We start from the raw sequence: 20,393 nt of genomic DNA on the forward strand, positions 1-20,393 counted from the left end.
AAGGCGCAATATCCCAAGTTTCTCTGTTCCCTTCTGCCGTCCATCCCATCTGCCCCGTGCCTGGAGAGTCAGTGGTGCAGCTGCCGTGGAAAACAGTGCAGAGGTTCCCCAAGAAAGTAAACCTAGAATTACCATACAACCCAGCAAGTCTACACCTGGAGGTTCACCCAAAATAATCGCAAGGACTCAAGCAGGTGTTTTTACATGAAAGTTCACAGCAGCGTTACATGCCATGACCCCGGAGTGGGAGCCACCCACCTGTCCATAGGTAAATGAACAAATAAAATGTGGTGGATACATAACAGTGAAATAGAATTCAGCCTTGAAATGGAAGGACATTCTGGCACCTGCTACCACGCGGATGAACCTGGATGTGGTGCTCCTCCTAGGGAAGAAGGGACAGTTCTGGATACGGAGGGTGGTGATAATCGCACCACGGGACGGTATTTAAAACCACTGAACAGCACATTTTACAATGGTCAGGGGAAAGTCTATGTATATCTTACCACACCCAATACACCGAGTACTGACAACACTTCCTCTATTCAGCACCTGCTCCGTGCTGGGCCAGGTACTCCACAGCCCTCCCTTGCCGGCAACGGGCTGCGAGGGGGCATAGTCTACCCTGAGCTCACGCTGGGGTGACTGCTGACTGGAGAAGACAGTGCCTGGCTAGTGTGAAGTGACACTCTGGGAAGTGGGGAGGAGCGGGCTGAGGAATGCAAACAGGAACCCGAGGTATGGAGGCCCTCAGACTGCTCCACTAGGCTGCTATCAGGATTCCACAAAGGCCAGCTTACTCCCCAGAGGATGCCAGGAATCTGGCAACCCTACCTTCTCCTGGGTCTGGATTCTTGTGTAAATGCGTCCTCTCCTGCATAATGTATGGAGTTACTGCCATTTAGAAAATCCAAACACAGGAAGTGTCTTGTTGAAGCAGAATCAGACCTGGTGCTAAGGGAAGGCACCTGGAAGCGACACCTCCAAATGAAGAGAACCAAACCAATTACCTAAAATGTATGATTAAATTTAATCTGCAGTCAGGGTCACCAGGCTCCAAGCCAGCTAACAGCTATCAGTTCAGCAGGACGTTTCCCTTCACCTCTTCACTGTGTCTCTGGGTAATGGGAGGACCCCAGCAGGTGTGCTCCGCAGACCCTGCTACCTCTGAAGGGCTCTGAGGCTTTGATCTCAGCTCCCGGCCCCAGGAGGGGGTTTGGGTCTGCCCATTGCTGGAAGGTGGGAGCAGGGGGCTGTGGAGAAGAGGAAAGGCAGGGCAACATGTGACTGTCCCTCACAGACTGCACCCTCCTGTGTCCCAGCCCTCTTGCCCAGACAGCACACCTTTAGGGCCCTCCTGAATCCTTCCTGAATGTTCTGTGGTGCCCTCAGTGCACAAACACTGACATGCCGCAGGTAACTTACAGCCTCACCTAGGAACATGTGCCACACAAGCTGGCATTCGCACAGACCACAGTGTGGCAGAAAGTCTGCCATTTGCTCAGAAACGTGCCCCAGCGCATCAGCAGAGCCATCCCTGGGTTTGCCTGAGCTCTAAAACCCCCCAAGAATGTGGGGTCACGTCCCCCTGGTTCAAGATGGCAGCACTTGGGATTCCAGCAGGCAGCTCTGCAGGCCTCATGAACTGGTCAGAAGTCTTCACTGCCAGGCCTGATGGCACAGCTCTGGGGAGGGACTGCTGTAGGCGAGGCCACCTCGGGGAGCTTGCCACCAGTCAGCGCCCAGCTGGGGGTGGCCTGTGGGCCTCCTTGGGAAGGCTCACTGTGGGTGCTCTGAGCAGAGCAGGGAGGGTGCTCTGGGGCCGCGGGTCAGCTGCACTGCGGGGGGCGGGGGGCGGGGGCGTCAGAGGCTAGAGCTCAGCTTGCTCTCCCAGGGCCTAGCTGCCTCCAGGCCCGGCTGTCCCCCACCTCTGCCCTGGCCACAGCCACCCCCGCTGGGAACCAGGTCTGCCCGGGCTCAGCTCCACCCCCACTCCCCCCTTCCGCCCCCACCCCACCTCCTCCGACCCCCGCCCCATCTCCATCCCTTCCCCCACCCCCACGTGGTCTCCCGCCCCAGCGCCCCGCCTGCAGGCCGCCGCTCACCGGCTTCTCCTCCGCGCGGATGTGGGGATGGTGCCCAGGCACAGGCCGACCGGTGGCGGCCACGAAGGCGACGGACACGCCGGCGAAGAGCGCGGGTCGTCCAGCGGGTCCCGCAGGCGCCGGCCGTGCCCCGCGCCCCCTGGTCTCCCCGCGGCCCCGCGCGCCTCGGCCGCCTCCTCCGCCTCCTCCTCGCGGCGGCGCAGGCGGCGGCGGAGGCAGCAGCGCCCCAGGCGCCCTCGTCGATGCCCCGGAGGCCCCGGCGCCCAAGGCCAGCGCCGCGGTGGCGCGGGAGGCGCACGGGCTGCGGTCGAAGAACTCGTGGCACCCGCAGGACCTCGCCGTGGCCTCGGCAGGCCCGCAGGCGCTCCAGGCGCGCGAGGGGACAGCCAGGCGCACCCTGCAGCCGCCCACGATATGGTGACACGCGCCGGCCGCCCGCGGGCTCAGGGCGCAGGGCCATGGCCCAGGGTGCCCGCCACGCTCAGGACACAGCGCCTGCAAAGGAACAGGGGCGTCAGGCCGCGGGGCACCCGACAGAGGGTGCGGAGCCCGGTCGTCCCACGCCCACAGGCCACCCCAGAGCGGGCCCCTTTGGTACCGCAGATCCGTTCAGGACGCCCTGGCCTCAGCGCACGTCCCTTGCGCTGGAGGGATGGCGGCCCTGGTGATGCCCCCCTCAGGCCAGACTCACCTGCTCCTCCAGTGAAGGTTCAGGGGGAAGGGCAGGGAAGGAGTTTCCAGCAAGCTGGGGGACGATGTACACACTGGCTTTGGAAAGTGGAGCTGGAGGTTCCATGTGAGAGAAAATGGCCAAGCTGCATCTTGTGCCTACTTGTGCCTCTGGTCGGGAAATGCCTCATGAACACCTGTGTGCCAGACACCAACCCTGAGGACAGGGCTCCTTGGAATTCCAGTCTGGGGGACAGAGGGGAGCTCTATATGAGACAAGAGGGTGCTCTGGATGGCACCCAGAAAGGTCCGGGGCAGCTGGGAGGGCTTCTCAGAGACAGTGGCTAGCCAAGAGGTTGGGGGAATGTGGAAGTTGTGTTAAACGAGCAAGATCTCACCTACTAGAAAGCAATTCATCATTTAGTTCATGGAAACTTGCTGCCAAGATTTCCTGCTGCTTCCTCAAAGGGAAGACTGAGGGATCCGAGGCCCTGACTTCCAGCTTATGCCACCCCAGACTCACTCACCGAACCTCCCTAGTGACGTGACAAGGCCCACAGCAGCCACAGCCATCCATCGGGGAAGCCCTGTGGGGGCGGCACACGGCACTCCTAGGCACACCCTCCCGCCTCTGCCTGCAGCTCCCTGGGCAGCTGGGAAGGTGGCTCCTCTGCGCACGACACACCCCGGCGCCTGAAGTGCTGAGGTCATAGATGGGACAGGAACATGTACATCAGGCTTCACCAGAGGGACCCAGAGGGAACCCACCTTCCAGGAAAGACTTGCTGGAAGCCCCCTGGGCCCCACCTGCTTTGGTCCCGCCCCCTCTGACCCCCCTGGCACGGCGCACTGAACCTGTGCAGCAGGACGACCTCCTCTGCAGCTCAGATGTGTGCCCCACATTATCTGTAGGTGTGTGGATCATCATGAAAAGAACTGAATGGTGGTAACTTTGGTAAACAGTTTTTCCCCCAGGATATACATTTAGAAATATAATTAAATACTCCATCACCCTAAAAGTGTTTGAAAGTCAACTTCCTGCTGACTTAAGAGAAGATGCGGTCACTTGTAGCAACTTGAACACACCCCCTTCCCAACGTGGGACAGAACGGACATCTAAATGCCATTGATTTTAAGAGGATGATAGCTCAACAGAAAAATGGGAAAATTGTCCCAAAGTTTATAGGAAAGGAAGAAATAGGGTTTACACATCATAGAAAGACATTCAGCTTCATTCCCAACAGCACAGAGACCCTCAGATCAGCAGAGGTTCGTCCTGGAACATACGAAGACATCTGCTCAGGTGGTTGGGGGTGGGGGGTGCTGGCAGGCTCGCTCGTGGCTGGGGCAATAAGTAGCTGGCTACATGAACTACCAGGCCCTTGCTGGGCTTTGCCCTCTGGAAAGGATCTACTAGGAGAAAACCCAGCTGCCGCTCCAGGCAGATCAGAAGATTCCTGCCTGGCTCCGGCTGGGAAGTGGGGGTGTGGAGCTTAAAGCCCCCGCCCCCAACACAGTGGTTTTGAGGTTAGAATTTTGGTTTGTGAGACTATGACGTCCTCTCAGGTGGGAGGTAGTGGTGGGTGCGTGCTGTCCCTGCCGCACGTGTTAGCACCACACGCTCAGTCCAGAGCCGAGGTTCTCCAGCTGCCTGCAGGCATGTGGCCAGCCCTGGTGATGCCGTTCATGGTTGTCACCCAGCGTGGCAGAGAATCCCCAGTGAAGACCACGTGTGCTGACCCCGGCAACACACTGGACATCCCCACAACCCAGGGTTGGAAAGCAGCCCACACGTCCACAGGGCCACCGCGGAGGGATGGTCTCACTTCCAGTCCCCACATACCCCTGGCCCCATATCCCCACCCTCCACCTCCCCCTGGACCCATTATCCTGGTCTCCAAGTCTCCCTGACCCCACGTACTCCTGGTCTCATGTCCCCCCCCGATCCTACGTCCCCCCTGACCCCACGTCCCCCAGGTCTCATGCTCCCCTGGCCCCATGTCCCCCTGAGCCTGTGCACACACTGGGTGGACTCCTAGCTGCCAGCACCTGTGTCTCTGCCTGGGTTTCTCTGGCCGCCAGGGCCTCCCGGCCTGCCCAGCATGGACCAAAGATGCTTGAGACTCAGTGTCCGCAGGGCTGAGAAGCTGGGGTGAGGGCCCCAGAGCTCTCTGGTCCCGCCAGGGGGCTCGCTGGCTGACTGGCTCTGCACTCCGTCCCTGGTCACTCCAGATTGGCATTCCTGGGGTTGCCGCCTCCCAGGGAAGCTACTTGGTCCTGCATTGTTTCCTCTGATCCTGGAGGATCTGCACTCGGACATCTGAGACACATGAGGCCAGCTCTGTGTTTGGAACATGGGTTTCCTGGAGCTTTAAAGAAGCAGGAATGTGCAGAGAAGAGTCCAAAGGAGGCTGTCACCTGAGGTTTCAGGCATGCATGCCTTTGTCCTGGTAACGGAGGACTGTTCAGCGCCTGTTCCGCACCGCGCTCTTAGATTCAAGAGTGGAAGCATCTGCTCCTTGTAGAAAGAAAAGCAGTTTGAAACCACTACCTGGGGCTGCTTTTCTGGGTCTTTCTGTAGGAATTACTGCTATTTAATGAACCGTGCCTGTGAACCTCACGATGCCAACGTCCTGCCGGTTACCTTCCTGCTCTGTGCTGTGTCGTTTGTCATCCAAATAGACACTCTTCAGATGGCACAGGATGCTGCTAACAACGACAGGGAATGCTGGCGTCACCCTGTCCCCATGAGCAGAAGGGATGGGAAGGCACAGGCTGTGCTGTGGAGGGTGCTCTGGGAGAGGCTGGAGCTCATGCATGTGGTCTGCTTCCCCCACTCATCCCAAGGGGCTGGCGTGGTGGCCTGTGTACAGGTGACGCTGGGCCTGGGAGTGTTGGAGCTCATTCATGTCCAACCCACGGGAACCAGGTCCAGAGGAGCCGCGTGGGGTGGAGGACAAAGAGGAGTCCGACCCGGGAGGCTCTTTCTAATCCCGGGCAGGGGCCCGAGGACACCACCTGGCAGGCCCTCCACGAATTCGGCATTGCTCATGTGTACCACCAACCTGAAGAGGCAGGTCCTGCTGACAGCACTTTACAGATTGCACACAGGCCCACGGAGGTGACGCGGTGGCCAGAGCTGGAGCTCTGGGCCTGGTGCCTCCCACACTGATGGGACCTCACATGGTCCTGCTACCCTGTTTGCCTCTGTCTTTTCCCAGATCAGCTGATATGTGACGGCGTTTGGTTCAGCCAAGTGTTCCTTAGGACAGTGGCCAACAACATGGATGCAGAGTCTGTAGGCAGAGCCGTTCTGGGAGGAAGGGTCCCATGTATGCAATCCCCATGCATTCCCTGCGGCCTGGCAGCTTGTGTTTACCATTGGCAGGGCCTTGGCATGCCACTGACTAGGCTGCCCACCATGGGCTGAAGCGGTCAGGCCGGCCGTGGGAGGACAGCAGTAGGGCAGCCCTGGCTCCTCCAGGGTGGCGGCCACAGGCTCCACCTGTCACTCGGGCTGCTCTGGCAAGTGGACACCTCCGGGCCCCAGGGAGCCTGTCCATCCCTGATTCTCCCACAGTGTTTTGAGGGGACAGAAATTCGATGCCTTCTCGGAATTTGAGAAGACCGTGCTCTGGACACTTGAGAGCATTTTCCTGGCTTTTATGTATGTTGTAGGACGTTTTACTTTCTCACTTTAAAATACAGATGTATTTAGGAATGCCCGTCCTCCCCTGGTTCACACCCCAACCCGAGCCCCTCTCCTCCCCGGGTTCACACCCCGACCCCTAATCCCTCCCCCCGTTCACCCCCGACCTGTGCCCCTGTCCTCCCCAGGTTCATGCCCCGACCCCCATGTCCATCCTCCCACAGCCTCAAGGCTTTGGTCCCTCTGTCTGTAGCACTCTTCTCTCTGTGGCATCCGCTGTGCGTCTGCTCCTGCTGCATAGAAGGCCCACGAGGGTGTGGCTGTTGTCTCTTGTGCTTGCTGCCGCCCTATCAAACACCCCAACAGTCCCTGGAGCATACTGGGGGGGGTCAGGAAATACTCGCCGAGGGATGAGCTAAGGGACAAGTGAGCCCCGGCCTCACTCCAGACAGCCAGCATGTCTGGCCCACGCGTCCCCTGCCCCTGACTGGCGGCCAGGCTGTCCTGCTCACGAGTGCCAGCAGGAGGTTCCTGGGTGAACTGGTCTGAGCTGACACGGCCCGAGAATACGGCCCAGGTCGCTTCCCCAGAAGAAAGGACAAGTCCTAGGGAGGCAGGAGCCTGCGTCCTGAGGCTGCGGTGCCCAGAGAGCACGGGGTCTGGGGGGTGGGGGGTGGGCAGGCCTGGAGTCCACCTGCAGCTCTGCCCCCGATGGGCCGGGACTCCACAGAGTAGCTCTGAGGGGCTGCAGCCTGGAGTGGCGGGGGGACCCCGAGGGGCACGTCCCTGGGGACGCTGGCCCAGGGAGGCCAAGGCATGGTCAGGGGCCTGGCACGCCTGCCCCCGGGGCTGTACACACTCCTCCGGGACGCTGCGGGGCAGGCGCCTCAGTATCGGGAAGTGTCCTCTTCATTGACTGACATCGTCCCCTCAGGGGTGAGTCAAGCCTTCAGTGCCCGGGCTCCTGGATGTGATTAAGTGGAAAGAAAGAGGAGAGATTGAGTTGAACGCAAGGTGCTCCTCAGGGAGCGAGGAGTGCAGACTGTCTGGGTGGCAGGCGAGCCCTCTGAGAAGGGGGCAGGCCAGTTGTCCAGGCCTGTCACCGAGGGAGCAGGGGTTGGTGTGGTGGCAGCCCATGACCTGTGATGGCTATGGCTCAGCCCCACCGCGGTCGGTCAGGAGCCCCAAGGCTCCTGCCCCCGGGGCCGTGCAACCCTACTTGCTAAGTCACACCCACACCTGTAAACCGGGAGTAGTGGCACCTGCCCTGAAGGATCCAAAGGTCATGTGAGCGTTTCGGACAGTGTCTCAGGTGAGTCCTCCACAGCTGTTAATGCACACATGTTGACAGGTGTGTACACACGTGCACTTCTGTGTTTCAGAGGCACGATGTTTCTGGTCTTTAGGCTGCGGCCTGTGTAGCAGCATCAGTTCTCGCCAGCTCAGTGTGGCTGACGTCCCGGTGGGGGCGGCTTCCCCGTGGAGTTCTGCAGCAGCGTGTGGAATAGGACGGGGCCGCAGCTGGTGAAGCAGGCGGCGGATGCCATGCCACGTGGTTCTGGAGGACAGGCCTTCACCAGCTCCCCGTCCCTCAGGAGCCTCGTCGAGGGGCCCGGGGGGCCATGTTGTGAGGAGGCCAGGAGGGCACAGGGGCCACGCGTGGCTTTCCGACTACCAGGCAGCATCCACCACCTGCCGGTTCCCGCCTGACCCCTAACCTGCAGCCGAGGCCCCAGGCCTGATGGATCCCGCACCCCTGGGCTGTCCATGTGAGCCTCTTGACATCGCCACTGCCGCTGGGGAATCTGCCACATGTATGGCGACCCCGATGCTGGTGATGGGAGAGCCTGGCGGCTGCCGTGACCACCACAGATCCACAGGCCCCCTGGCTGTGCCCGCTGCCTGCGTGAGTATCTGTCCCTGAAGAGCCTGCCCAGGGAGCGGGCAGTTAGCAAGGACACCACCACCAGAGGGCAGGGCGGTGTCACCCATGCCCGTAACACCACCTGCGCTTAGTAGGTGCTGAGGGGGGGGGGGAATGTCTGGGTTTTGAATAAAGGAATGAAGGCTAAGGTGGACAAGGAGGTGCTTTGGGGGCCCCCGGGGTTCCCCACCTACAGATGTGTGACAACAGAATGAGGTCACCCCAGGTCACAGAGGATCTGGGCAAATGTAACAAAGACATTTATCATCATGAACAGACATCACCCTGAACCTCTGGACATGCTCGCGTGGGGACACTCGCTTATGTGGAGGCTGCCTCCCGGGGGGGGCTGGTGCCCTGGAGGTTCGAGGGCTGTAAGCAGACGCAGGCCCCGCCAGGGCTTTGCGCAGTTGCTCCAGGGACGCGTCTTTCCTTCAGCAGAGACAGCTTGGGCAGGTTTCCAGACCCAGGCTCCCTCCTGCAGCCCAGAGTGCCCCCCCCTCCCCGGGGATGCGTGCACTGCCTGCCGTTGGCTGGGTGCTGCCCCTCGCCCACGGGGCACAGAAAGCACGGCAGTGACTCATGGCGATGTCTGAGGTGCCAAGGATGAGACCCGCTTACGCTTGAGTCCTTGAAGCATCCACGCAAGGGAAGTCACTGTCACACCAGGCGTCCACGCAGAAGCCGGTGGAGGGCGAGGCCCCAAGCTGCACGGGTGGCGACCTGGCGAGGATGAAGCACAGAGCAGTGTGTGCTCTGCTCAGCAGCCACTCCTGTCTTCACACAACAGATGATGAGCACAGCAGTGAAAGCCTTGGCAGTTGTTCCCATCACGGCTTTGGTTCTGGTATCTTCACGGAGCCGACCCCCTCCTGGGTCCTCAATGGCAGCCGCCGAGGCCATGAGCACCTGTTCATGGGGCGAGGACCCTGGCCCTTTCCCACGGCCATCTCCTTGTCCCGGCCTGTCAGGTCTTCCCCGGGTGCAGTCTGCTTGGGGTGGAAACCTTTAACCTCCGAGATGACCTGTGTTCACAAGAGCAGATGCCCAGGACCACAGGGACGTGGTCTCCACGAGAGACGCCCCCTCTAGCAGCCGGCTCGTGCGGGGCTGTGAGGGCGCAGGGCCCTGACGCGAGAGCTCACAGCCTAACGAACCCTTCATTCGAGATTCCCACTGTCCTGCGACATAAGCATCACGTGAGTGATGATGAAGATCACCCACCAGTTAAAACAAGAGCCAGAAGGAAATAATTCCAAATAAAACATGACTCTTAGAAGATTCTCATAGTTTTAAAAATTGGTACTTATTGGGATCATTCCTATAATTCCTTTCTGATTTTTTAAAAAGGTTTTATTTATTTATTAGAGCGAGCAAGCCCAGGTGCAGGGGGCACAGCCGGGAGAGAGGGAGAAGCAGACTCTCCGCTGAGCAGGGGGCCTGACGTGGGAGGAGGGGGCACCACTCGATCCCAGGACCCGGAGGTCATGACCAGACCCCAAGCCGGCTGGGCGTCCTACCTCAAAGATTTTTTAAAATTACAGTGTAAATGTTGAGCTTGCAGAGATCTCGGGTACCCTTCCCTGGCTGCCAGGCCCTTGCATCTGCGGCCCAGCCTCCCTGCAGGTTGTCAGGTACACAGTCAGACGTCAACCCTGGGCAGGGGTGGGGGCAAGGCTCATCTCCCCAACACCCCCCATGACCCCCGGCAACTGCTAAGCTACCTTCTGTGTCCTCTGGTCAAACCCGGCACTGTTGGGGAGCCTGTGACTCCGTCTCAGGGTTGGAGACAATGCTTAAATAAGTAAGTAGATGAGCTGAGAACCCCGCACCCAGGAGGGCAGAGAGGTGGGCTGGTGGGCAGCCCCCAGGACCAGAGCCGCCTGGCTTCTCGACCCGGTGATGGCTCGGGGCTGGGGGAGGCCACAGTCTGGGTCCCCACCCCCAAGGTGAGGGATATGGGGTTATTTCCAGGATTTCATCATTTTGAACAAAGCTGCTATAAACGTTTCCAGGAAGGATTATTTTCCCTTCTGGGTGAAGTGGCCGGTGGAGCAAAAGTTTTCACTTTGATAAAGTCCAATGTATCATTTCTTACTGCCTCTGCTTTGGTGTTGAGAATGAGACCCCGAGTCCAACAGCCCGAAGATCTTCTACTTTCCCTTAAAGGTCACAGGGCTCACATTTTGCGTGCAGCTCCGGGATCTGACCTGAGTTACTCGTTGTAGGTGGGAATGCGGGTGGAGGCTCCGTCTCACGGCCTGCGCGCTGCTCCAGCCTCACGGGTTAAGCACTACCTTTCCTTCACTGGGTCATTCTGAGCCTTTTTCAAACACCACCCCGGGGGGCATCTGCAGCTGGATGGGGTCAGGGCGTGATCCCCCCCGCCCCTCCCACATACGTGCGCTCTCTCAAATCTATCTTAGACGAAAATGGAAACTGAGTTGGGCAGGTGGTGTCCCGTGGGCTCTGTGTCCCATCCACGGAGTGGCTAGCATCTGTTCCGCGCCTACACGGCCTGGCTCCAACCTCCTGTTCCTTCCAACAGCTTCATGGACTCGAGGTGCCTTGCCTATCTGTGTACATTCCAGAATACATTTCTCCTTAGTTACAAAAAGCTCCCTGGGTTTTCAGAGGACCTGTGCTGACCTCAGAGCTGGTTCAGCCGGCCAGCAGCTCTCCAGTCCCACTGGGGCCTCATGCAGTGCGCACACTCAGTGCTGCTGGTCTCTGAGATGTGACTGTCAGCAGGGGTAGCGTCCCTCCGTGTCCTGGCCCCGGTCTGCTCTCATCCACTCCATCAAGTACGATATGCAGCCAACTTCCTGTTGACTGATGTTTGCTCCACTATTTTGCAGCCTTTGGTTGTCAACCTGCTGAGGTCATACAGTGAAGGGGATTTCTTGTCAGCAATAATCGGGTCATGTTTTTCCATCCATTCTGTCTCCGTTCTGTCAATCTCTCTGCCTTTTAATTGGTATTTGTTTTCTTTATACCGTTTATGCTTTATTTTATTTATTTTTTTACCATTTGTGCTTTAAAAAATTATTGAAGTGGTCTCTCTCTCTTTTTTTTTTTTTTAATTAAGAAGCTCTAGGGACACCTGGGTGGCTCAGTGGTTGAGAATCAGCCTTCGGCTCAGGGCATGACCCTGTGTCCCAGATCTATTTCCTGGCGGCTCCTCAGGGGTCAGCCTCACAGACCCAGATGCTTTTATCCATCCTCCTCATTGGCGCTTGAATCCATCCACTGAGTTTTTCACATCATTTATCATATTTCCATTTCCTTCTTCTTCACATCTTCTCTTCTTTCCTTGAGACTCCGTTCCTTGTTGAGACTGTTTTCTTGTCTGCATCAAGTGTGTTCGTAATTACTCATTGAAGTGTTTCTAAAAGGCTGCTTATGTAGTTCTAACGTGTGTGTCAACTCAACATTGGTGTCTACTGACTGTCTTTCGTTTAGTTTGAGATTTTCCTGGTTGGTGGTATGACGGCTGATTTTCCAATGAAAGCTGGGAATCTTGGGCATTATGTACAGGACTGTGGCTCGAATAGAAGCCTTCTGTTGTAGCCACTCAGAACACATTCCACATAGTGCATCTGACTGTACAGCTCAACACCCTCTGTTGTCACTGAAGGAGCACTTAGCCATCACAGGCGCATCCCTCCCACGTGAGCCGCATCACAGAAAGGGTCAGTTCCTGACGGGAGGCAGGCAGAGTCCAGGGGGAGAGCCAGTGCTGTGTGATGGGATGCGGGACGTGCTCTGGTGGGAACAGCCACATGCAGGAGGGTCTGGTGCTGAGCATGGAAGTGTAATGACTCAGTTTATTGTAAAACACGAGGAAATAGAGGCCCGTGAGTCTGCAGACATGCAGATGAAAGAGACGTGCAGAGGAGGGAAATCAATGTTTGCCCCCCCGCCCCCGACCGGGGACTGTGCCTGCCCTGCGCTGGCTCCCCTGTCATCGTGACGGGGATGTGGCTCTACAGGGAGTACATGTGGGGTTCAGTCCTGAATCCAACCGCACGGCTTAGCATGGCCGTGCTGACGCCACAGGCCTTGAACATGACGCAATGTGCAGTGGCTGACACCACCAACAGTCCCCTGGCTCTGCCCTTAGGACACCCGGTAATCAGACCCACAGACCCACATCTCTGTGTCCAGGCAGTAGGGAAATTAGGGAAACATCACACAGAAAGGCCACTCTGCAGAACAACTGGATGCTTCATAGAGTCAATGACGTGGGAGGAATGTTCTAGAATCAAGAGTCAAAGAGATAGAGACATAGTAGCCAATGAACTGTATAAACCCAATTAATCTTATCCAAAAATTCTACACAAGACAGTTTTGGGACAATTGGGGAAATCTGCATTCAGATGTGACGTGTTCATTACCGTCAGTTTTCCTCGGTGTTATGTGGTATTGTGGTCACGGACAGGGCCAACCTTCTTCTGTAAGCCCATCCCAGATGGATACTGTTCCACGTATGTATGAGCACATGCACCCATTCCTGTACGTACACACACGAACATATAGGCCACCAGGTCCCCGTGTACCATGAGTTCAACTTTTGTTTACGTGTGATCTTATTCACTTAAAAAAAGCAGGAGAGAAACAGCCAAAAAAAAAAAAAAAAACGAAAAAACTCACCAATAAAACATGACACTCGTGATCTTACTTTCTGTGTTGGGCATTCGTGCTCTTGATCATCTGCTGTGGGTCCCAAGGGCGTTTCTCCCCAGCCCGCTCCATCTAACGTTACAGCTGCCTCTGTGGCCCCAGGATGGAGGCGCAGTGTGGCCCCGGCCGAGGACTCAGCTGTGCTGTGCGTGATGTGCCCTGTTGGATTCCTGTGCACAGGTCTGGGCCAGACGGGACAGCTGAGTCTACACTGATCTGCCCAGTTTCATTGGTTGCGCTCTCTGGCCTGCTCAGCCTTCACCCATCAGTGGACTGTCCTAGTGAACGTGGGCCCCTAAATCTGCTGTGGCGACTTTGGTTCATAGCTCCTGCCTCCTCACTCCCCAAACCACAAGATGTGTCAGAGGAAAATGGTGAGAAGCACACGAGAAACTCCCAGCGGTGCCGATGGTCACATCAAAGTGCAGCGAGAGGGTAGCCCGGGTGGTCGCGGTTTAACACTGCCCTCCACCCAGGGCGTGATCCTGGAGTCCCAGGATCGAGTCCCACATCCAGCTCCCTGCATGGAGCCTGCTTCTCCCTCTGCCTGTGTCTCTGCCTCTCAATCTCTCTCTCTCTCTCTCTCTCCCTGTGTCTCTTGTGAATAAATGAATAAAATCTTAAAACAAAACAAAACAAAACAAAGTGCAGCAAGAGGTCAGGCTACACGCCACAAACCCTCAGCTGGCCGTTGAGCCTGAGAAACACGGAGGCAGCAGGACAGTCACACACCATCCTCCTCTACCGGTTCTTAAGGAAATTAGGCTTCTACCCTCCCCGTTGGGGAGTGGATGCACTCGCGGTGGGAACATGGACGAGGGGACCAGCTGGATGCCACACATTCTGGCTCATGGCCCCGCCTTTGCCCGGGGGTCAGAGTGGGCACACGGTGGGCCTGAAGAGGACGGATGCCAGAGTGCATGAAGCTCCCGCTGGCCCAGGGCTGTGTCCCTGGACTCCCGCTGCCAAGGCAGGCACCCCAGACCGAGTCAGGGGACACCTGTGGGTCTCGGCCTCATGCATGTGCATCTGGGGCCCATTGCCCAAATCCTGTGGGGTCAGGGTGTGGGTAGCAAACCCAGGGCTGAAAGACATGATGTCTAGCTCTCCTCCAGGTAAGAGTGGACATGGAGGGACCGGTGGTGTTTGGAGAACAGTGCAGTGGGGAGAGGGAGGAGGGAAGGAGCAACAAAGACTGAAGAAGGGGGAGGCCCAGGCTGGTGTGGGAGGGGGTGCAGAGGAGGGACCCAGGGGGGCAGAGGACAGAGGGGAAGGAGGGGATGGAGGAAAGGAGGGGAGGGAGGGCCCGAAGGGCAGGGGAAGGGGGGCACAGGAGGGAGGGGAAGGAGAGCCTGGGGGGCAGGTGTGGGAGGCAGCTGGGGACTCTCTCTACGCGTGGTGGGCACCTGGACCCCCACAGCCTTCAGTGTGGGATCCTGGGCTGGACCCCAAACAGTGTGGCTCCCACTCCAGCTCCGGCTCCACAGGGTTTGCTGCTCTGCCCCACAGACGGATGGGCAGACATGGATACAGACAGAGGGAGGATGGAGGGAGGGTGAGGTGGGCTGCAGCCTCAGGGCTCACAGGACAAAGGCCAGGGTGGGCGGACCCCAGGTCATTGCTTTGCCGCTCTCCCTGAGGCTCTTGAGGTCAAACTGAGGGAGCACCTGGGGTCCCCTACTGGCGTCAGGGGTGCAGGCAGCTGTCCTGCAGCCCCAGCATCCGAGTGGCCCTGTTTGTGGCCTGGGTCCTGCCCAGGTCCTGCCCCTAGGCCCACCGTCCTGCTCACTCCTCTTTTCAGCTCCAAGGAAATCGGGGTGTTGGCAGCATCACATAGTCAGCACTGTCTCGGGGACTGGTTTCATTTACCCACTCAGCCTCTGGTCCTCTGAGGGGGACGCTGTGGGAAGACCTGCTCCTTACCCCAGGCAGGTGTCCCTGCACGCTGGCTCATCTAGGTGGCCGTCCACAGGGGGCGCCGTCCCATCCCGTCCCGTCAACGCCTCTGCCAGCGCGTGCAGATCCCTGAAATAGGTCAAATCCTTGTCTTATTACTTTTTAATTTTTGTTTAAAGGATTTATGCAACTAATTTGACAGAGAGCGAGCCAGTGGGGGAGGTACGGGGGGGGGGACATGGACCCCCCACTGAGCTGGAAGCCCGATGTGACCCTTGAACCCACGACCTGGAGACCACGACCTGACTAAAAACCAAGAGTGGGATGTTTCATGGCTTGAGCCCTGGGCACCCCCGGACCCTGGCTGGGCGGTGATGTGTTAGAGGATGTGAGGACACAGCACGTTTTCAGTGTTTGATCTTGTCATGGTGGATCAGCTGGGGGTCCCTGGATGCTGTGACCTCCACCCTGTCACCTGGGCCACCACCCCCCAGTTACAGACCTTGTCCTTCCAGGGGCAGGTTAGGATTTATCCCATCTGCTTACCACCTACACCACGATGGCTGTTGAACATCCTCCCCCCAAGACCACCCTCCCATCTACCCTGGGAACTGCCCTGTCCCCCTGCTTTGCCCCTTCTTCTCCCCATCTCCTGTCTGCTCAGGTTGCACACTATGGGATGTGAGAAGCATTGCCTCCAGGCTCCAGCACAGGCCCCCATCCTCCTGGGCCCTGGCCCCGTCCCTCTGGGGCTCCTGCTAGTCAGCCCCACACGGCCCCCAGCATGGCATCCCCTCCCTCTCCCCCTGGATCGGGGTCTCCACCACCTGGCCCCGCACCTGTCCTGTCCCGTGAGCCCAGAGCTATCTCCTCCCCTCCCTTCCCCGAGAACCAGCCCAGGAGTCGCTGTGCCGCCCACCTGCTCGGCCTGCCTCAGTCTCCCGGGCGGGGTGGGGCAGATCCCAGGTGTGCCCCTGGCCCCTCCAGGCTGGTGTAGAGATGGCCTGGCCCCAGTCCACGGCCCCGTGAGTGTCTGCGATCTGAGCACACGTCCTGGTGTGGACGCGGCACCTGCCTGTATTTAGAGGAGCCTGTTCCAGGCAGTCGAGGTGCTCGTGCCCCAAGGTAAAGGGTCATAGTTGGTACACTGTTTGCAGACGGACTGTCAACCCCACTCGTCTGTGAGGCAGCTGTTTACACCCGCATTTCTGCTGGTGGAGCCCAGAGAAGAGACTCTGAGGCAGTGGGTGCTGAGCAGGGGGCAGCTGGGCGGCGTGTCCCGCTGGGTCTGGGCCCCAGGTTCGAGGAAGTGCCATCCTACGTGGTGGCTCACACCCCTGGGGGCTGAGTCTTTCCTCCTAGCATTTCCCAAGTCCACTCGGAGCAGCTCTCACCTGTGATGGACTGTGGGACACGGGGCCCGGCCCTGCGGGACCCTCCATGACACACGGACCCCAGGGCACGAGGTCCTTGGGGGCTTCTTCCCTGTCCATCAGTTTCCAGCCTGTAATGGTGACACACATGACCCACATTTAAAAAAAGGTCTTTGGGGCCTCTGGGTGGCTCTGCAGTGGAGCATCTGCCCTCGGCTCAGGGCGTGATCCCAGGTCCTGGGATCGAGTCCTGCATCAGGCTCCCTGCTTTATGGAGGATTCTCCATCTCCCTCTGCCCTCCCGCACCCCACCACCCATCTGCACAAGTGCTCTCTCTCTCTCTCTAAAATAAATAAAATAAAATGAAATAAAATAAAATAAAATAAAATGTTTAAAAAAAACAAAAAAGTGCTTTTATGGCCTAAATAATTCCCAAGATGGACAAGTCTGGGAGCTGCTGTCCCTGAACCCCTGCCTGTCATGGAGGGAGCCCTCGCTGGGCTGGGACTGAGCTGCCACGGCTCTGGCACAGCCAGGCTCTTAAAGCCGAACACACAGGGGGAGTGGACAGGGGCTTGTTTGAAATCCTTAGGCAGTTCAGCAGGTCCCCTGCCCCAACGCCTGCCCATCAGTGTCCCCGGCACCCAAGAGGGAGGAGGGCTGCTGTCACCCCAGATGCCAGGCTCCTCCAAGCTCTGGCTCCACGACCATGGGGTTCGCTGCTGTGCTGTAGGTCAGGGGCCCTGGGCTGGAGCTCAGGGCCTGAGACCCCTGTGGTGTCCCCAGGAGATTGGTGGGGCCCCTTCGCATGCCATGGAGAGTGCACAGGGAATAGCCAGTGAGCAAAGTTTCCAGGTAATTGAATTTTATTTTTCAATCATGACAATTCTTATTTAGTCATTTCCTTTTCAGATCAATTTTGTAAAACAAGCAATTAATTAATCATTGCCATGTCTGTGGAACAGCATGGAACACACATCACTTAACTTTCTGAGAGGAACTGCACACACTGCGGTCACCAGGCCAAGGTGCCAAGAGCATGGCCATGGGGGGGGGCCTCCTTTCCTGACCCTCGCTTCCTCACAGGGGTTCGGCACCCCCAGGATGCCAGGTGCTGCCCACTCTCTGTAGAAGCAAGTCTTCACGTGAAGTCTGGAGTGACAATGTCCACGTGAAGGGCTTAGGGTGCAAACCTGCCCTGTGCAGGTTTGGGGACCACACTGTCGGCCTCGCCCCAACCTTCCTGCAGGCTCATCCCCCAGCAGCCGAGGGGCACGTCTCAGCGCTCCGAGCCATGGCCTGCGCCTCTGCCTCAGGGCCTTTTCCTCTGCGGCTTGTTGAGGACTCCCTATTCACCCCGCGCAGGGATGCCAGGGACGTGACCCCAAAGAGCAGCAGGTTACACAACTGCATGGACCTACACTGGCCTTTTGTATGGGCTCCTCTTCCTGGGGCAGATGCGTAAGGAGACTTCTGGAAGGAAAGGCTTCCATGGTGGGCAGCACACGGGTGGGCAGGGCATTTACGTCGTCTCTGCTCTCTCCACTATGGTTTTCAATCCTGCTTTGGTTTTTTGTTTGTTTTGTTTGTTTTAACATTTTATGTATTTATTCATGAGAGACACAGAGAGAGGCAGAGACACAGGCAGAGGGAGAAGCAGGCTCCATGCAGGGAGCCCAACGTGGGACTCGATCCCAGGACCCTGGGAGCATGCCCTGAACTGAAGGCAGACACTCAACCACTGAGCCACCAGGCATCCCTACTTTTGACTTTCTTCTTTTTCAGAGGACCCAGCAACGTTAGCAGCCGGGAAAGGAATGAAACCATCTGATCTTTGGGGGAGTCCCATCCTGTGGTTCTTTATATGGTGAGACAGAAGCCCTTGACTGTGGCACTGTGACTGGCCTTTGTGTGAAGCCTGCACCAGCCTTTCACCCCCAAGGACTTGCTTCAAGTTGGCATCAGTGGGCATCAGGCAGCAGGTGGCTCCTCAGTCACGGAGCCCCTGCAGTTCTCAGGCAAGGAAGCTGCTTTCCACGGGGGGGTGGTTCCCTCGGCAACAGCACAGAGCTGGTCTCCTGTAACTACACATCAGCCGATTCGGAACCTGAGGTGGGCAACATGCTGTAACATGTCGCTAGGAACACACTGATGCTAGGATGACCTAGGAGGATGATCTTTCCTGTCACTCGAGCTTCTTTATCGCCCCCTTTTTTAAGCCATGTGATTATATTCAAGAAATTAACTTTTGAAATGGAAGAGAAAAACTATGAGACAGTTGGCAGTGTTCCATGCAAATAAAGCTGGAAACCTAGAGGAAATGCGTAGTTTTCTCAGGAAACACAGTCTATCAAGGTGGATCCCATGAGAGTCAGAGATGTAAACACACCAATGTCCCCTGAAGAAACAAAGAAGATGTAAAAGAACCACCGCATGGAAGGTGCCAAGGCCCGACCCAAGAGACCAGAGAGTCCCAACATGCGATGAAGTGTCCCAGGGCCTCTGCATCCCTCTCATGAAGGAGGAAACACTGATATTTAAACCCAACGCAATTACTGCAAAGAAAGAAAACTACAGCCCAATATCACTTACAAAATCAGTGCAAAAAAATCTAAGCAAATATTATTAAACAGGAAGAACTGAATGTGACTTTTAAAAATACTAGAAAAAGTAGCATTCATTCCAGAAACGCAAGTCAGGGTCAACAGCAGGAAATCCCCTGATGTTGTACACGACAGAAATAGTCCTAGGGGTAGACAGTCACGATCATCTCCATGGATGTTGGGAAGCACCTGACGCTCAAGAAGTTGAGGAATAGCTCACAGGCAATGCACCACCCATTAGGGCCCAAACCCGGAGTCTTGTCCAGTGGAGACACGTGGAGGGCACCCACCAGGACAGGGAGCGGGGGACACACAACCTGCTGGCACCCAGCACCATCCCTGGGGACCCACCCATGCGGTAAAACTGTCTCTGCTTGCTGAGCAGATGACCGTGCACTTGGAAAATCTCAGGAACCTACGGTAAAACACTTACATGTTGGAGGAAAGAGCTGAGCAGAGTGGCAGCCGGCAGGGTGGAAAGCTTCCTCCGCATGACGAGGGCCAGCGGCCGCGGGGTTGAGAGGGGCTTTCGCAACAGCAACGAGCGAGGACTGCATGTGCAGGAACGTGTTCCACGGGGGAGCCCTCCAGAATCACGAGGGTAGAACGGGGCGCACGGGGTGCACGCTCCCCTCTCGCCAAGGACGGCACAGCATTTAGCCCGAAGGTTTTCCTCCCGAGGTTGATCCATACGTTCAATTCGATCCCAGTAAAAAACAGAGCAAGCCGTTTTACAGAGTTAGTCCCGCGACGCGAGACGCCAAAGGCGCGAGAATAGCCAGGAGCCCCTGGAAAGGAAAGCTGGCAGGGGAAGAACTCTCAGGCCTGAGGGACAAGGGACAAACCACACCGAGAAGTGGGCTGAACCCGTGAAGAGGCCACTCCACGGGGACAGCAACGGCTCTCAGACTCAAGGACCTTTTAGCTCAGCCAGAAGCAGGGGAACTGGGGCCACCAACACCCGGACGTTGTTTCTTAGCCATGACACTTGGGAGCCTGGGGACATGCGGCCGCAGCACTGGCCAGCTGTGGGGACTGTGGCTCGCCCCGGGGCTGGAGTGCGGGTGGGTGCCAGTGGGGAGGGGGACCCACGAGAAGTGCCCGGGCCGCTCGCCGCAGAACACGGGGACCAGCCTCACGACGGGGCGACCAAACGCTGGACGACTGAGGCAGGTCCACTCAGCTGTGGGGGATGAGGAAGGTCAGCTTGGCCTGGTGCGCAGGGTCGACCTCCTGGGTGGACCGTGGGGACCGTGCCAGCAGTAAAGGCAGATCCAGCATGACACACTTGGTGTGTAAGAAGCACACATGCATCTGTCTGCTGATGCAGGGGGAACTGAGGATGAGTGAGCCTGAGGAGGAGGAGGGAGGATGGGCCACCATGGGGTGGAGGACACGGGCCCCTCTGAGCACCTTCCTGTCCTGCCAGAACTCCTGGGAGCCTGGCGGTCTCCATGTTGCCCTCACATCCTGCAGAATCAGTGTAACTC

General features: G+C 57.7%; 1 protein-coding gene across 1 annotated transcript in view; it reads right to left on the bottom strand.

The window, feature by feature from the left end:
• The window catches only part of KCNG2 (potassium voltage-gated channel modifier subfamily G member 2), a 56,038-nt gene that overhangs the window by 23,509 nt on the left and 12,136 nt on the right, over window positions 1–20,393 (bottom strand). The window contains 8 exon segments of the mRNA XM_072815052.1: window positions 2,106–2,128; window positions 2,131–2,363; window positions 2,365–2,427; window positions 2,429–2,600; window positions 2,797–2,971; window positions 14,954–15,055; window positions 16,321–16,430; window positions 19,337–19,704. Of these exon segments, the coding sequence (XP_072671153.1) occupies window positions 2,106–2,128; window positions 2,131–2,363; window positions 2,365–2,427; window positions 2,429–2,565 (456 nt within the window). The 5' untranslated portion in view covers window positions 2,566–2,600; window positions 2,797–2,971; window positions 14,954–15,055; window positions 16,321–16,430; window positions 19,337–19,704.

This window comes from Canis lupus, chromosome 1 (assembly GCF_048164855.1).
Source record: "Canis lupus baileyi chromosome 1, mCanLup2.hap1, whole genome shotgun sequence".
NCBI classification, from domain to species: Eukaryota; Metazoa; Chordata; class Mammalia; order Carnivora; family Canidae; genus Canis; species Canis lupus.